Source organism: Pseudopipra pipra, chromosome 5, assembly GCF_036250125.1.
Source record: "Pseudopipra pipra isolate bDixPip1 chromosome 5, bDixPip1.hap1, whole genome shotgun sequence".
NCBI classification, from domain to species: Eukaryota; Metazoa; Chordata; class Aves; order Passeriformes; family Pipridae; genus Pseudopipra; species Pseudopipra pipra.
The window spans coordinates 17,561,722-17,578,838 of NC_087553.1; the positions used below are offsets into that span (position 1 = coordinate 17,561,722).

At 47.8% G+C, this 17,117-nt stretch overlaps 1 protein-coding gene across 2 annotated transcripts in view; it reads right to left on the minus strand.

The window, feature by feature from the left end:
• CREB3L2 (cAMP responsive element binding protein 3 like 2) overlaps positions 1–12,496 on the minus strand; it is an 83,956-nt gene extending 71,460 nt beyond the window's left edge. The window contains exon 1 of one of the 2 annotated variants that reach the window (XM_064654711.1): positions 12,285–12,496. In XM_064654711.1, coding sequence (XP_064510781.1) covers positions 12,285–12,392 — 108 coding nt within the window. In that variant the 5' untranslated portion in view covers positions 12,393–12,496. The remainder of the gene's footprint in view (positions 1–12,284) is intronic. The other variant, XM_064654710.1, reaches the window with a different exon arrangement.
• Positions 12,497–17,117: the final 4,621 nt, after the last annotated feature.

Here is a 17,117-nt window from a genome sequence, read left to right on the forward strand (position 1 = left end):
GTACTCCAGGTGTGGCCTCACCAGCACTGACTACAGGGGAAGAATCACTTCCCTGGTCCTACTGGCCACACTGTTCCTGATCTAGGCCAGGATGCCATTGGTCTTCTTGGCCACCTGGGCACACTACTGGCTCATGTTCAGCTTCCTGTCAATCCAGACTTCCAGGTCCTCTCTGTCTGGCTGCTCTCCAGCCACTCTGTCCCCAGCCTGTAGCACTGCATGGGGTTGTTGTGGCCAAAGTGCAGGACCCAACACTTGGCCTTGTTGAACCCATCCCATTGGAATCAGCCAAACTCTCCAGTCTGTCCAGGTCCCTCTGCAGAGCCCTCCTGCCTTCCAGCTGATCGACACTCCGCCCCAGCTTGGTGTCATCTGCAAATTTGCTGATGGTGGACTCAATCCCCTCATCTAAATCATCAATAAAGACATTAAACAGAACTGGGCCCAACACTGATCCTTGGGGGACACCACCAGTGACCGGCCACATTCACCACCACTCTCTGGGCCCGGCCCTCCAGCCAGTTCCTGACCCAGCACAGGGGGCCCCTGTCCAAGCCGTGTGCTGCCAGCTTTTCCAGGAGTGTGCTGTAGGAGACGGTGTCAAAGGCTTTGCTGAAGTCCAGGTAGACACATCCACAGCCTTCCCCTCATCCACCAGGCGGGTCACCTGATCATAAAAGGAAGATCAGGTTGCTCAGACAGGACCTGCCCTTCCTAAACCCATGCTGGCTGGGTCTGATCCCTTGTCCATCCTGTAGGTGCTGTGTGATTGCACTTAGGATGATCTGCTCCATAACCTTGCCAGGCACTGAGGTCAGGCTGACGGGCCTGTAGTTTCCTGGGTCCTCCTTCTGGCCCTTTCTGTGGATGGGTATGACATTCGCCAACTTCCAATCATCTGGGACCTCCCCAGTGAGCCAGGGCAATTGGTAGATGATGGAGAGAGGCTTGGTGAGTTCTTCCACCAGCTCCCTCATCACCCTAGGATGGATCCCATCTGGTCCTATAGACCTGTGAGGATCCAGGTGGCTCAGCAGGTTGCTAACTGTTTCCTCCTGGATTACAACAGGGGGGCTATTCAGCTTCTTATCTCTGTCTACAAGCTCCAGAAGCCAGCTGTCCTCAGGACAACCTGTCTTATTGTTGAAAACTGAGGTAAAGAAGGTGTTAAATACCTCAGCCTTTTCCTCATCTTTGATAACTATATTCCTGCCCGTGTCCAGTAAAGAATGGAGGTTTTCCTTGTCTCTCCTTTTGCTATTGATGTATCTGTAGAAAATGAAACACCTTTAATTTTTTTGGAAAAGTGACCAAGACATTTAATGCACAGTTTTCAAGGTTGGTGACACTTTTTTTGGTTGATTTTCATCTTGCAGACATGTCTGTAGTTCAGGAAAAAAACCAGCAACATAAATTAAGTTCAGCCTTCCCGTGTAGTTTTGCAACATATTTCTAACAACTCAACAAACAAGCAACTGCAACAGGGAAACATTCCCAAGTCCCAGAGCAGACTCTCTGCAGCACTTTACTGACAGGAATTCAGCTGAAATTTTGCTCTGAATCGGTACAGCCAAATGAGAAGTCACAAGTCACCCTGGGCAAGTACAAAAGTAAGACCTTTCCTTCTCTTTTAGTCCTTCTTGTAAGCAACAACATCCACTGAAAGCCATGAGGGGCAAACCAGCTGAACAGAAAAAAGAACTTCAAAAACACTAAGGCTCGAGGAGGAGACAAATTTTGCAGTCAGAAAGCTCATGCCTTAAAAATAGTGCCAAAGCTCATTCCTGCCGTGCCTGTTTCCTGCAGGGAGTCACGCCTGAGCGCTGCCTTCCAGCTGCCGGCGGGGCCGGCTGGCCGAGCACCCCGAGGGCAGGGCTGTGGAGCAGCACCTCGCACATCTGGAGCCCTCCTGCAGCTGCCAGTTTGGTACCTGTGGGCAGCAGCAGCCTCCCAGCGAGTGTCGGCTTCGGCTCCTTCAGGAGCGCTGGGAGGGAAGGGGGGCAGGCAGATATGCAGGTCTGGAGAGGCAAGAGGGAAATTCTTCCCGATAAGAGCATGGGCGGATGGCCACAGGCAGCCCAAATGGACTTCCCTAGAGTGCCCTCAGTCCCTGTAGTATTTCACCAAGGAGCACATAAGGCATTAGAGCCATATGTAGGCAGCATCAGTTTGGTTGTCTCTTCTCTTTCTAAAAAAACCCCTCTGCTTTATGCCCGTTTTCTGAAAAACACATCTTACCAGCCCGCAGCAAACACCACAGCAGCCCCAGCCCTGAGTCACACACACAGCTGTGCAGAGGGCACGGCAGGGAGGAGGAGGGGAAGGGAGCTGCGGCACTGAGGAGCTCGAGCAAGACATATCATCAGTGCTGATGACTGGGCCAGTTACACCCATGATGAGAAAGACAGATGTTCTGCAGAAAGCCAGCCACTGCCTCATATTAGGAGGTATGAAAGCTGAGAGTTTAGATGTCACATTTTCCCTCAGTCTTCATCCTTCGCAGGCCAGGACAGATCCCAGAAAGCCAGGTATCTGGCTGCAAGAAATAATGCAGTCAGTTTTAAGTTTTTAGTCTTGGTTTTCTCCTGAAGATCTCATCCTGCCTGTAATATCACAAGCCTTCCAAGTCAACAGTGGCATTGCTGCTTTTGCTGCAAGAGAAGCTGGAGGAGCAGAACAGTTCTTTGCAGCTCTTGAGTTTTGGTTCTACATATACACAAATCTCTGCTGTGGGTATACAGGAGCTCCATAAATGAGAATACATGTGTCTACAGATAACATACACAAAATCAAAACATTGCAAGCAGATTCCTGAAGCCAAGAGAAGAACTGATAGAAGACCAGGGAAAAGGCAGCCTTGGGATAAGCATTCTCTTGTGCACAAAATTTGCTGCAGAACTGCAGGGGTGAAGGAACAGAGGTCTGCTCAGTATTCAGGGCTTGGAGTTTGGGGGATTTTTCTTGGCTGTTTTTCAGGTTTTAGGTCTACAAAACCTCCCCCATGCTAGTCACACGAGCTACTACACAGGGTGGTCTCTTCTCACACCTACAGTTTCAGGGTTAGCCACAAAAAGGAAATAACACAGGTCCTTATAGGTATGGGACTGCATAGACAAAAAGCCTTGAAACAAACCAGACTGCTGCCTAGCAATGCTGTATCTAGATCTGAGCAGGGCAGTGCCTCGGGTCCAGGACTGCTGTGAAAGGAACCACAGCATAGCTCCAGCTGGAAGGGGGCTCAGGTGGTCTCTATGCCAGCCTCCTGCCCAAACAGGATCAGCACTGAGACCAGCTTACTCAGGACTTTATCCAGTCAAGTCTTAAAAACCTCCAAGGAAGGAGATGTTGCAGTCTCTATGGGCAGCTCTCTCTCCAGTGCTCAGCTATCCTCACAGTGAAGCCCTTTTTCCTTACCAGTCTGAACCTCTCTCACTTCCACTGTTGGCCATTTTCTCTCACCCTCCTGTCATGCACTGGTGTAAACTCTTTTTTCATTCTTTTGTACACAACTTCACATCAGAGCATCCAAACTTTGGAGAAAGAAAATTGAGCAGGGTACTTCAAATGCCAGCAATTAATTGAAAGACACTTTCCTTCCTTTGCAAGCCACCACGTGCTTCAAAGAATTTTGCCACAGCTGAAGACGCTGCTTACACCCAAAATCAGGGGCAGCACTCAACATCTTTGGTGCAGAACAAGAGCCAGTGGCCTTGCCCCTCTCTACTGGACATCAGCACATCTCATCCAAGGAAGCACACTCCTTACCTCTGCAGGCAACCTCAACTGCAGTAAGAGCTGGGAGACAAGTGCTCCACAGTGTCACCAAACTGCCAGGGCTTGTCCCAGCAGAGCTGCAGGACAGGAGTAAGCCCAGCACGTTCAGTTCCAAGCAAGCCACTGAAGTGTATCAGGAATATTGCTCTTTGCCCCTACACTATGGGGGAGAAGCCTCCACCAACACCAACTCACTTCTGTTCTGCATCTCTGCTCAGGACACATCTGATTTCACAAGGAAGGAGGCCAAAAGCTCCCTAAGACACCTGCCCAAAGCTCCCTAAGAGGTTATCAGAGCAGCCAGGTCTCTATTTCTCACCCCATATGACTAACAGATTGCATGAAAGGACAAAGCCAGCCCCAGCGCAGCTGCAGAGGAATGTTTTTCTTTGGCAGAGAGGAAAGAGATGAAGTGAGCGTCACATTTTTCCATTAAATTTTTGCCTGTCACCACAGCAGAGCCAGATCACATACAGAAGATTGAAAGCCAGTTAGCAGCAGATGGCAAAAAAAAAAGTAGTAGTTTCCAAGACACAGTGAAGGCACAGAGAGGTCACTGGCACTATTCAGCTACACATTTGGAGAGATGGCAGCTATGGACACTGCTCTAGTAATTCAGGTCTATCCCATTTAACTGGACTTTATTTTCTCACATTGCCTTCTCCACTTCCCAACTCACCCTCAAAAGAGGGAATGCTCTTTATTTGATAGAGCATTTGTACACTTCCTGCACACATTTAGCACCGACACAACTCAATTCAGTGATTTTCTTTTCTGCAGTTGAGAGCTACGTTTGGTAGCTCACAGACAGAGAGAATGACAGGCCCTGCTAGGAACAGCTCAGCGTCTCAGACTGGAGACAGCAAGTGCAATGCCCACCCTGGCTCTGCATTGTTAAACCCCACCATTCTTGACCTGTCTTTTGTACTGCCTATTACTCACTTCGGTGGAGTGGAAGAGTAATGTACTTGCCAGCAAAATTGTGGCCCTAAGCCAGGCTTATTTCTTGCATACCATTTCTTTCACTTTCATGCAAGATAAACAATTTAGCATCCAAGACAGGCCCCACTTTTCAACAGCACCCAACATCGTGGAGGGGTGGTGGTACCATCCACCAATTCAACACTGGTGCTTCTTTGAACATCGGGTCTGTCCATTCCTCTGTTACGTACCCACACTCTTATCAAACAACCTTTTTCCTATTGATCCTTGAACAACTGCCTCCTCCAGGCAATCCCCTTTCTTTCCAGTGACATCCAAATAATAGTCTGCTGGTATCAAATAAATACACACATGCACACATCAGGATTACATCTAAGCACAAGCCACACAGCTACTCTGACTATTCCCACTGCACATTCCTTTAGCTCAAAATGCAGTTCCACCACCACTTCCCAAGTCAAACATTCCTACCTGCCCCCTCATGTCAGCATCAGTACCCGGGCTGCCTACAGGGTAAGCTGTGTCAGGGAACTGATACCCCTGAAAGCTAATTTCTGACAAAAAAAAATAGTCACTTTACACCTGGCTGAGCTCCCAGCCAGCTGCCACAACAGCCTGCGGTTACATCCAGGTGCAGAACTGCACTGTCAGGTCTTGTCACCCAGAAAAAAAACACAGCCAAAGGGCATCCAGATAGTCTCCATGATTCAGAGAGAGATGAATAGGGAGCAACAGCATGAAAGAATGTGCCCTCCTGAAAACACAGAAGAAGAGCTCTATGGTGAGAGTGCCCCTCAGGGACCCACCAGGAACCTATCTCCCTCGGAAAAAAGCAAGCTGCTCTAGGGAATTGTAGGAGTTAGAGGGAAGACCCTGTAAACCCAGGGTAGGCAGCCAACACAGCCTATGACAAATGCCACTGAGCCAGGTTAAACACCCTGACTATCTATTGATAATTGCTAAAGTCTCACCCACAAAACATTCCTTCTCCAAAAGGGAGACAAGCAGCCCAAAACAGAGGAAACAGAGGATAGATGGTTAAATCAAGTATTACAAAGTGACTGGAAAACAACTTCTGGGAATGCAGGAAGGCATACAGACAGCAATAAGGACAGCAGAGCCTGATGATAACCAACATTTGGATACAGCACAGAAAAGCAGCATCTATCTGCAAGTATAAAGTCAGCAAGAAAACCTGCCCCATCAGAGGCAGGGGGCTACTTCCAAAGCACCACATCTTCACTTTCAAAGCAACAACCACATGCCTTAGAGTTGGCTTGTCAACTGAGGGACCAAGAGAAAACAAGCCCACAGTGGCACAGACCGCACAGCTCTTTGGAGGGAGGAGTAGCCAGCCAGGCATGGCACAAGCTGGGTGCCTCAGTCCTTGCTCACAGTCCTGGGCAGGTCTGCAGCCCCTGCACAAGCAGGACCATGGCAGACACGCTGAGAAGGAACTAATCCATGAGACAGACATCCCCCTGCTCCTGCTGTAACAGAGCTGAGCACACCCCCTCTGGCTTAGCTCTGAAAAAAAAAAAAAAGCCTGTTAAGGGAAGCTTACAAGCTCCCCGAGACAAGGGGCACTGTCCTGTGTCACCACAGCACAGTACTGCTGCACACAGTGGCTCCTAAGGCACTGAAGCACTTTTATTCTGCAGTGGGTACTTCCCTCTCACATCTGTCAGACAGCCCAGACATAAAGTGGATTTGCTGGGCAGTGGTACAGGTGAGAGCCACACAGCAAAATGCAGGGACAAGCTAAGAGACAGTCAGAGCTGGTGGCACATTGCTCAAAGGCCTCCTTGCTCTATTTTATATTTATTTTTATTTTATTTGTCACAGCTGGCATGAAGATGATCTGATCTCACAGCGTGCAAGCAAAAGCATGAAGGCAGACTTGCAGAGGAGTAGAAATAAGACACAAATGAACTGTGCATCAGTGAGCAAGAGGGACACAAAAAGATCAAATCAAACTGCATATCCCTGCCTAGGATCTGCAGCTAGTCAGACCAGCCTCCTCTACAGACACAGATGATGCTAAAAAGTGAGACTCCTTTAATGAAAAACTAGTCCCCATCCCAGGATAGGCAAAACTTACTTAGCCCCAGATATGAAAGACCTCGAAGAAGGGACTCTTCACATCACAAAGTCCTGCAAAGAGCACAGGCTCCCACCCTCCCTGTAGATAAGTTCAACAGCTCCAGACACAGGAAAACCCTGTCTGGTAACACCATAAGTGAAATTCCTTTGCTCCTGCTATCGTGCACAACCTGCTCCATGTGTAATGACTGGCTTTCCAAAGGAAACATTTACAGAGAACACTGCAGATCAGTCACGTCCATTAGGAAAAAGAATAAATAGTTAGGTTTGTGCATTAAATGCTGGCTCATTCTTATCTACCATGCTTCAAAGTCAGTCCCAGGACAGACGAACATTTTTTCCAGCTCCTGTCCTCACTGCAGATGAAGCACTTCACTATACAGTTACAGCCAGTCCAAATGAAACCAGCCAGCAACTCAATACCTCCATTTTTCTAATTTTAACTGTAAGAAAACAGGAGGGTAAAGTTTCAAAGTCTCCTACTTGTGTTTATCTCAGCTTTTAGAGGAATTGTAGATCAGTTAGAGCCATTACAAGTACCTGACATGTACACTGGCAACCTGGAATGACTTTCTTATTTAAATTTGAGAAGATAGCAAGGGTGGGGGGGATGGCTTTCAGTGCAAGGCACTGAGTACAACTAATTCTGCTGTTCATCAATTGTGATGCTGATAATTTTTTTTAATATGGAAAGTCAATGACAAAATTTAACACTACTGCTTCGTATATGGCATGTGTACAACTATTTGAAAGTCTCACTTTCTCATTTTCCCTCTTTACTGGAGGATTTTGGCAAAATCCTTTCAAGTACTGACTGCACAAATATTTCACCTAAAGTCAGCTGTCCTGTCCTCCGTATGCAGGTGTACAGAGAAGAAAGAACAAGAGATTTCAGCTTTATGGTTAGTAAGCAACAGACCAAACCCTGCTTTCAAATAAATGAAGTAGCTCTCTCCCTTACCAAAACGAAATGAAAACTGGATACAACTATATTGACACCAGATTTTACAGAGGGCTACATGCAGCCACCACAAAATAAGATACAGCCAGCTCCACATCTACACATGCTGTGGTTACCCAACTTTTAATTAAATACACACAGACCGTAAAAATCAAGCGCTGTCATCCATTTAAATTAACAGCTGCCACTGCCCTACACCGAAAACTACAGGCAATCCCTGGCAGCTCGTTCAGAGGCAGCTTTTCTGCAGAAGTCATTAGAAACACCAAGTAACGGCAACCATCGTTTTTGTGGCCGAGGAAATGAGTCACTGGGCAAGCTCCCGGTGAGGTTCAGAGGCTTCTTATGGGGAGGAAAAAAGGCCAGCCCAAAGTTTCCTGAGCTCATCTTACATGATGATAACAACTCTGACGATTAACCTTCATGGGCAGCTCGCTTTGGTTTTGCTTTTTCAGGGAGACTTGGTAGCTGAGGCCCAGGAAGCCTCCTCCACTCATCCCAACCTGCACTACACCCATATTCCAGGGTTAAGCTGCCCACAGCATCACCAACAACATGGCAACAGGCTCACTGAGTTCAAACACTGCTCAGACATCGGCTTCAGCAATGTAATATTTGAGTAACTTCAATTTTTTCATATGAGTTTCAGGTTCAATAGTCAGCTCTTTAAAGAATAAACAATTTGGGCTACTTAGCATTTAAAGTATCTTCCAGTTAACCACTCATCAAGACACTCAGGACATGACATCTAGGAATTTAGTCCTAAATATTTAAGCCAGCTGTTGTCCCCACATATGTGTAGGGCAGTGGCAGTTCTACATCTGCCATGCCAAGACCACAGCCATGCTCCTGTTCAGCTGCATTTTGTTACCATCTGGAAGCAGCAGCCAATGTGTTAACCATGAAAATAGGGAGGAGGGAGGGAGGAAAGACTGCATCCTCAGTATTAAATAAGGAAGTTTTAAATGTCAAGGGCTCCTAAGAACCATCTGCCTTTCATCCTCCATCCAGGAATGGGACAGGTAGTTGGCATGTCACAGCGTGTTTGTCACACTTATCCATCTGCACCAGATCTGGCACTTGTCACTGAAGACGCCATCCCAGCTGGGCCATGTCCAACCACAAATCAACTCCAATGGAGACCCATGGCCACAAGTAGAGCTCTCCCAGTTCAAGCCTGCCTGCCTGTTATGGAAAGTAAAGGCAGTAGCAAGAAGCAAAAGAGTTCACCTGGCCACGCTTCTGCTCCCCTTGGGCAGTGGCAGGCATTGTGCTTCCTTTCTGCTTGGTCACCAGGAAAATGAAAAAGCACATAATAATAATAATAATAATAATAATAATGCCTTACACTATGCCTGTGTACAGCGTTACCAACATACAATCACAACAAGCTACAGCGCATAGGAAGATTAGATAATGCGAACACGTGACACGTGCCATGAACACAACTCTGGGAAACCTTTCAGCCTTTTCTTGGATGGGAAACTAAGCCACTCTGGAAAAATAAATGCTCTAAAGCTATCTGGCATCCAGGTGAGTACTATAAACTATGAGGACTTTAATGAGCCACCTCAAGGACTGCTGCCTGCCAACAGCAGAGCTGAGCTCCTCAAGGTCCCACCTTCTCCAGGCACAGCCGATGACATCACTGACAGTACCAGAGGAGTGAGGGAATGGCTCCTCACACAGCTTCAGGCACTGGTGAAATCATCAGCTCTTAAAGAGAAATGTAAATCCCCAGGAGGTTGGATTTCAGCCCTGGTAATTAAGGCAGGCTGGAAAAGTTTAAAATAGAGGTCAAGTTTTTCAGTGCATGCGTACTTTCACACTTGTCTACCAGCGTCAAATCAACCAGAGCCAGGAATAGCCTTTATGGTTGTAAGAAAGTTAAATTTTAACTTAAAATACACAAAAGGCAGTTGGCACAGAATTCTCACCCTCACCAGTCTGCACACACAGGTCTGACTGTGGAACAACACTGATCCTTCTTTCTACTTGTGAGTTCTCCCCTCAGTCAACATCATCATCATCTTATCCCTCCTCCTTGCCAGTCCAGCTCACCCTCTTAGGGCTTTTGACTGACTCAGACACCTTTCCCTAGCCCACACTGAAGTTCCCTTGGATGCAGACTTGCACATCCAGCTAAGAGACATCCCAGGAGTGGGCAAAGACCGTAGGACTCCACAGGGCACGTGTTCCACAGCCATGAGGATGACAGCACAGGTAGTGGGCACTCCTGTACCTGGAGCATAGGAGGGTCTCCTCCATCACCACAGTCTTTTCAGAAATACCCTGTAGTAAGTTTACAAACACAGCAGAGTCAGCTGGGTCAAACCAGTCCTCCCAGACGGAAAGCATAAGCCAGGAGAAGAACAGATGTTTCATCTAGAGAGCCTGTTTGTTTGTTTTGGTTTTTTCAAATGATTTTATGAAGTTTTGGCCGGAGGTAAACAGAGATCTTGTGTTTCATGATATCAAACACAGTATTTTCCTCCACATGGCAGGGCACACTTCACAAAAGAAGTTGTTCAACAAGCAAAAGTGTGGATTTTTTTTTTCCTCTAGAGAATGTGAATTTCATAAAACTTTTTTCTCCTTTAAAGATCATAATATCTCACTACACCTACTTAATAGCCTTTAGTTGGATTGTTTTTGCTGAAACTTTTTTCAGATGAATTCCAAAAACAACCAAAAAGAGAAATGGATCTCACACTTTTTATGTGACTTCAAGAGAGTCTCTAAAGAAGTCTTAAACTCAAAAAAAACAATCAAACAAGACAACCACACAAATCAATGGCAGTGCTACTCCAAACAAAGGTGGTCACAGCCCAAAATTTTGCAGACCTGGCTACACACTGTCCCTTGCAAAACACTCATCATCATAGCACTTGAAGCTGAAAATCCCCAATAAAACCTGAAAACAGCAAAGGGAAAAGCATCACACTTCCATCCACCAGACAGCCAGAACATTTTCTTTGTCAAGACATGCTTAAACGCAAGTCTCAAGCTCCTTGAAACAGGGCAGAAAATACACATATCCGTGTCACCGCAGCCACAAGTCCTATACCAAGCATAAAGTCTCCTTCAGGGCATTAATTAAAGAAGAAAACAATAAATAAGAAGACTAAAGTTAAGAGTGACGAGTCCATTCCCGTCACAAAGATCCAAACAAAGCAGAAGGAAGTATGCCACCACAACCATAAATCTGAAGAGGAACACTCTCCAAAGAGCCTCCCATTTCATTCACAACATTCCTCTTGATAATGAAAAAACTCAAGGAAACAATTGTTCAGTGGAAGAGCTTTCCATTTTTAAGTGTTCCAGCTGCCTCTTTAAAAAACCCCAAGACACCGTGACATACAATTCCTTTTCCCTGGATCTACCAGAAGATACACATTGCGCAAGAAAGCCCAAGAACTCTCAGAGAAAAAGCAGCCAAACAACGTTTGAAGACAGTCAAGCGTGCAGCAGGCTTGCTTCCTGCTGAAATGAGGCTTGGAGCTTGTGACGGACGTGATCCCGGATCAGTAAGGCTATCGCATACCACACACAACAAACAAGATTTTCCTTGTTTGCCTTACAAGACTAACACCAAGATCTCCGCAGGGCGCCCATCGTGCAATGGGATCACCGCTGTTCCCACGAGAAGGGCTCGGCCCCTCTCTGCGGGATTGTATTTGCACATCGCTCTCTTTGGCACAAGGAAGAAGCGCAGAGCACACACCAGCACCTGCCAAGCGCCGTTCCTTGGGCGCTGACATGATCCAGTTGCCACCACCATGTTCCTCTGGGGCTCCATCCATGCACGTGCTCGACGGCCACGCCAAGCTTGGCTGCCTCGTGCTTCACACAAACAGTGGGCTGGAAGACTCTTCCACGCTGCTGTCTCGAAGTGCTCCAGCTCACTTCCACTTAGGATTCGCACCCACACAGCGTTATAAAGGTTTATAACGTTATAAAAGTGTATCACTTGCGAAACACCTCCCAGATAATCAGAGAAACCACAGGGCAGAGATAACAAGACTCGTTTCCTCGGGACTGTCCTAACTATGCATTTTGCGCAAGCCAAAACATGGGGATTCCAGCCAAAAAAAAAACAAACACAAAAAACCAAACATCAAAACTTCTGTCACTTCCTTCCTGCCCTGGAGGAGCGGGACGGTGCCGGGAGAGTCTCGCCTTGGAGAAGAAGACGCGTCCCGCGGCTCCAGAGGGGTGCCCGGGAGAAGTGGAGGCGCCGCGGGAGCAGAGGGAGCCCCGGCTGCCGGGAGCCCCCGAGGGGAGGAGCTGGGACACCCCGGGACAGAGGGGACCCCACCGCCTGCCCGGGGCACCTCGGCCCGGGGCACCAGCGCCGGAGGGGCGGCGGTCACGGCGAGGGACCCCGGGGAGCACCTGTTGGCCAAAGGCGGCTCCCCCGCCCGGGACCCCGCCACGGCCCCCCAAACGCGGCCGACCACGGGGGCGTCCCAGCCATCCCACCCCCGTCCCCGCCGCTCCTCACCGTGTGGCTCAGCAGCGTGTCGGGGTCGGCGGGCTCGCACAGCTCGCTCAGCTTGCGGTCCCAGTGCAGCAGCGGCGGCTGCTCCCCGCCGCTCTCGCACACCTCCATGGCGGCCGCGGACACTCCTGCCGGCCGGGCAGTCAGTCGGTCGGTCGGTCTGTCGGTCCGTCCGCCGCCCCGCCGCCCGCCCCCGCCGCTGCCCCGGGCCGCGGAGCCACCGCTCGCCCCCCGCTCGGCCGGGACTGCGCGGGCGGGTCACCCCCGCCGGCCGCGCCCCCGCCCGGACACGCCCCCCCGCCCCGCCCGCCAATCGGGGCCGAGCAGCGCGGCCGGCCCGGGGCCCGCGGGCCAATGGGCGAGGGGACCGCGAGCGGCTCCAGCTGTGGAATGTGGGCGTGCCCCGCGCGGCCAATGGCGAGCCGGGGGCGGCGGGAGTGACGGGCGCGTCAGCCAATGGGACAGCGACAAGACTGCGCCGGGCCTGGAGGGCGGGGTCGTGGCGCTGCCCGGGATCCTGGCCTGGGATGTGATGGGACGGGACGGGATCGGATCCCCCGCACGGGCCCCGGGCCGCAGGCAGCGCTAGAGAAGTTACGGGTCTGCAACCACCGGCCGCCTGCGCTGTCGGTCCAGCGAGAAAGGAGGCAGCAAGAGCACAGAGTTCACCTGTTTACTGAAGACACCTCAGAACGCACCTGGTGAAAACTAGGAGTTTTACAAGGAGCTGCGCTTCCCAGCTCTTGTCGCCTGCCTGAGATCCTTCCCAGGGCGCTCATCCGCGGGCAGTAAAAATAATCCCAGTGACGGGAAATTCTGGTATTTTAAGACTCGCTTTCCTGCCAAGCTGAGGTAACAATGACACTTCATTGTTCTTCAAAAATGGAAGATGCCAAATGTTTACAATTCCAAAAAACTGGGAGTTCCTCCCATGCTTCTCTGCAGCTCCTGGAGCAGCTCAGGGCAGTCTGCTCTGGGTCAGGTCAACCATAATTGGCATTTCCACATTGCATTGTGCAGGAACCATACCTGGATTTTCTGGTGCATTCTCTCTCTCCTAGACCTCCGTTTAGGCTTCCCCTCTTGTGCCAGGCCACTTCCCTAACTGCCCCAGAGATCTCCTACAGAGGTGAGTTGTTCTAGGTCACTGTGAAATAAGACAGTCCGGTATTTGCCCTCAGCAGCACAGAAAACATCTAAAGCCAAATTACCAGCACCTGAATTGCTACCTACCACTTTGGACAGCCCAAACAGAGGTACAAACTTGTGTCCTGGCACTGCCAGGCACTGTTGTCAAAGCAATTTCATTGTGCCAGTCCAGAGATGCAGATTGTGAAACTTGTAAAGGTCAGTTCCTTATCCAGGAGCCTCCGTATTTGCACTGGATGTGTTCTTACTTTCAAAGCCTTTGTGGCCTTGTGATAATCTGTTTAACAAAAGGCTCTCCATCACTCTGACATTAGATCCTTCTAAAATCACTGCTGTGACTAGATAATTTCTTTGGGCTGGGGCACCAAATTAGTGTTTTGCCCACATGAGAAGTCTAAAGGAAGACCCATGTTTGCCTTGTAAGCCAACAAAATAAAAGCCACCTCAAAAGAAGAAGGTGCTGACAGGGTGACTGCAGCTTTGTTTGCTGAACATGATGAGAACAAGGGGCTCCCAAGGACTGGTATTCAACAGAGAATACTGGGTTGAACTTTCTCAGTCTAACACGTGCATACTGTCATTCCCCCTTGCATAAAGGAAGAAAGGAACTCATGGGAAGTTAGGCATCCTGGGTAAACAATGCACTGCTTTTCCCAATGGGTTCCTCTCTTCCTGCATCACATAAAATTATGTCCCTCTCCTCTCTGCACTTCCCCAGGGGCTCTCTCTTATAGCATTGAGGCACAGCTGCCACTATGGGACACAGTGCTCCTGAGAATTCAGGTGCATCCTGGAAGACTTTCACTGAAATATTTTGATACACAAAGACTACCCATTTCTGGGGCTGCCATATAAATATAAACCACAATACCAGTAGCTGGTGAGTAGATATTGGTAAGTGGGCAGGCTGCTTGCCAGATTATTAAAATCAGTGTTCAAGGCTACGTGTCATTTCTGAGCTTCAACATTTCTGAAACAATGACCTGAGACTTTGTAAGGAGATATGATGTATTTGCTTCATATGGTGGCAACTAAGAGCAGACAGACCACAAAGAAGTGTTCGTGCTGCAGCACAAGTTCTTGGGAAACAAAATCTGTATTAGCAAGTTTCTGCTAAGAATGGGCAGCACATACAGGGCACCAAGAAGGATGAGACAAGAGTGGAGGGAATTAATCCTTTCAGAGAGTATTAATTATTCAGTGTCCTGATACAATACATGGGATAGCAGTCCAATGTGCTCACAGACTGACACTACACCAGAAATCAGGCACTGTGAAAAGCACCACAAAACCAGCAAGAATGTGATACAGATACAGCTATCCTAACTTTTCCCCATGTTACTTGGAGGATTTTAAGTTGTGGATTTCAATTGTTACTAGCCTGCTGAAAATCAGAGCTGTTTCTCCACATTTCATTACTTTCCTCTTAGAGCAGCTTTGGCAGTATTTTTAAGTTCCAACTCATCTGAGAGCATTTTGATGTTTTCTTTTGTGTAAGACCCTTTCCTCACCAGAGTCTTCTGAACTGGGTTTGAACTCGCTCTCCAGCACAGGGAAACAGTGCAAGAATTGACCAAAAAATCTAAAAGATGATAAAAGGGTGTGGGGGGGTTATTGTCTGCAGAAGTAGGAGAGAGGAGAGCTCAGCTTTTGTTTACTGAGCATTCTGTCCCCTTTCTGCAAGGAGCAGAAAACCCATGCAGAAAAGCAAACAAAAAAACCTACACAGCAAAACAAGCTAGCTAAGAAAGAGGAGGCTGTTAAGGCAGAGCTCCAAAAAAACACCACTTACTTAAAATATCAAAGAATAAAGCTAGCAACAATACAAAGCCTGACAGAGGAGAAGTGCTCTCTTTTCCTTGCAGATCCAGGTTACAGAAGCCACAACTCCTGCAACTGCATCATTACTGAGTTCTCGATCAGGTCAGTTGCACAAAGGCTCATTAAATATTTACAGGTGACATTTTCCTGAGTTGTGACAACCAGGATCAAGATAACCATCCATTTTCTAAAGGCATTCTGTTCAAATCAGTTTGAGGAGCCAGCCAGCATGAAAAGAACAAATAGCAACAGAGCCCACAGATAACAATTGCCAGGTTTCTGACCAGCTCCCAATAAAAATCTCCTGAAAGCAACAGAAAACAGCCACAGTTAGAGGTGGTTTCTTCAACTTAGCACCTCTTAAAGAGTGCAGGGCACAAACTTTAGGACTAAGAACACACAGAATGACCAAGCAATCAATTTCTAGTCACAGTAGTTGCTGGAGATTTTTGTGAAATGGCCAAGTATGGTAATGAGCTGATTTTTTTTTTACCTGGGACTTAAAGCAGCAAGCAGAAGAAAAATCTCACACACACTAACATGTTTCCCACAAGAGGATGTTTCTGAAGAAACCCTGTGAAAGTTGAGTGTTGTGCAAACACATTACTTACACTACCTAGTACCTGGTAATGCACTAACAAAGAAAATGTCTTGTGAGAGATCTAAATCACACTGCTGTGCAGAGAAGCTCACCATTGCCAAGATAAATAGACACCAAGTCTTAGTTTGTACATACAGACACGCTCAACTTCTTGGCAAAAAGGCATCCACCACAGAAATTTCAGAGTTAAAAATAGGAGTGCTTGAGAATAGTGAAGTTTTCTTCCCACAATCCTGGCATTTTATTCCTTTTCTGACATGAATACTCGTGAAAATGGGATAGCCAATACTGAAGACAGCCTACTACTATACCCACATAATTGGTACACTGACACAAGTTCCACTTTACCAGAACATTCCTTGCTCTTGTACCCAGGAGCTTCTCAAATCACTAATTTAGCTTTCTTGCCTTTGCAATCCATGGCCCCTCTGCATGGGCTCCCACAGGCACTGCTGGTCTTTAACCAAAGTGTGACCTGTATTTGGGAACACAGACACAACTCCCCCAACCCCACAGAGGGTAACAAGAGGGCTATTTCAGTGAAGTGGGACTTGATTTCTTCAGCTGAAGCATCCTCTCTTACTTCTGTTGTATGGTTCATAATTCCTGCAGAGCAATTTCTGCAGATTAACGAGAATCACAGTTGAGAGTGTTCTTTGCTGTGTGATACAGGTACAATGCCTACACTGTGTTCCTCAAACCAGCCACAGAAACAAACACAGGAGAAGCCTGTTTCCTACACCTTAGACCAAACTGACAGAAATAACTGAGTGCCATGGAGCTGCATTGCAGACCAGAATAACTCTGTCTCAGAGCTGCTAAGAAATGCTCCAACTACTTGGCGAATATGCTGCCATTTTAAAAACAAATCACCTCTATTTTTTCATCTTTTCCAATCATCTCCATAGATACGTAAAATAAATTCCTTGTTAAGGTCAAACACTTCTGAATGTCCTGGTTGATGCAAGCACTCAGGGTTTGCCTAATCAAGTTTACACAAGAGGTTAACAGACAAGCATTTTCCAGGGGACAGTGTGGGAAAATACTCATTGCCTAGTCATGAAGAATCGCTGTACTTCACTCAGGTGATACTACTTCCATTCTGTATCACTTCCTTGCAGAACAGGTACCTAGCCATGAAAAGCCAAAAGACCCCAGGTGCTATAGGAATGCTGATTTCACACTGGATTTTCTCATAACCAAAACCTAAGTTACAGATTAACTTTGCCTCATAGCAGCAATGCAGACATAAGAGATGAACACAC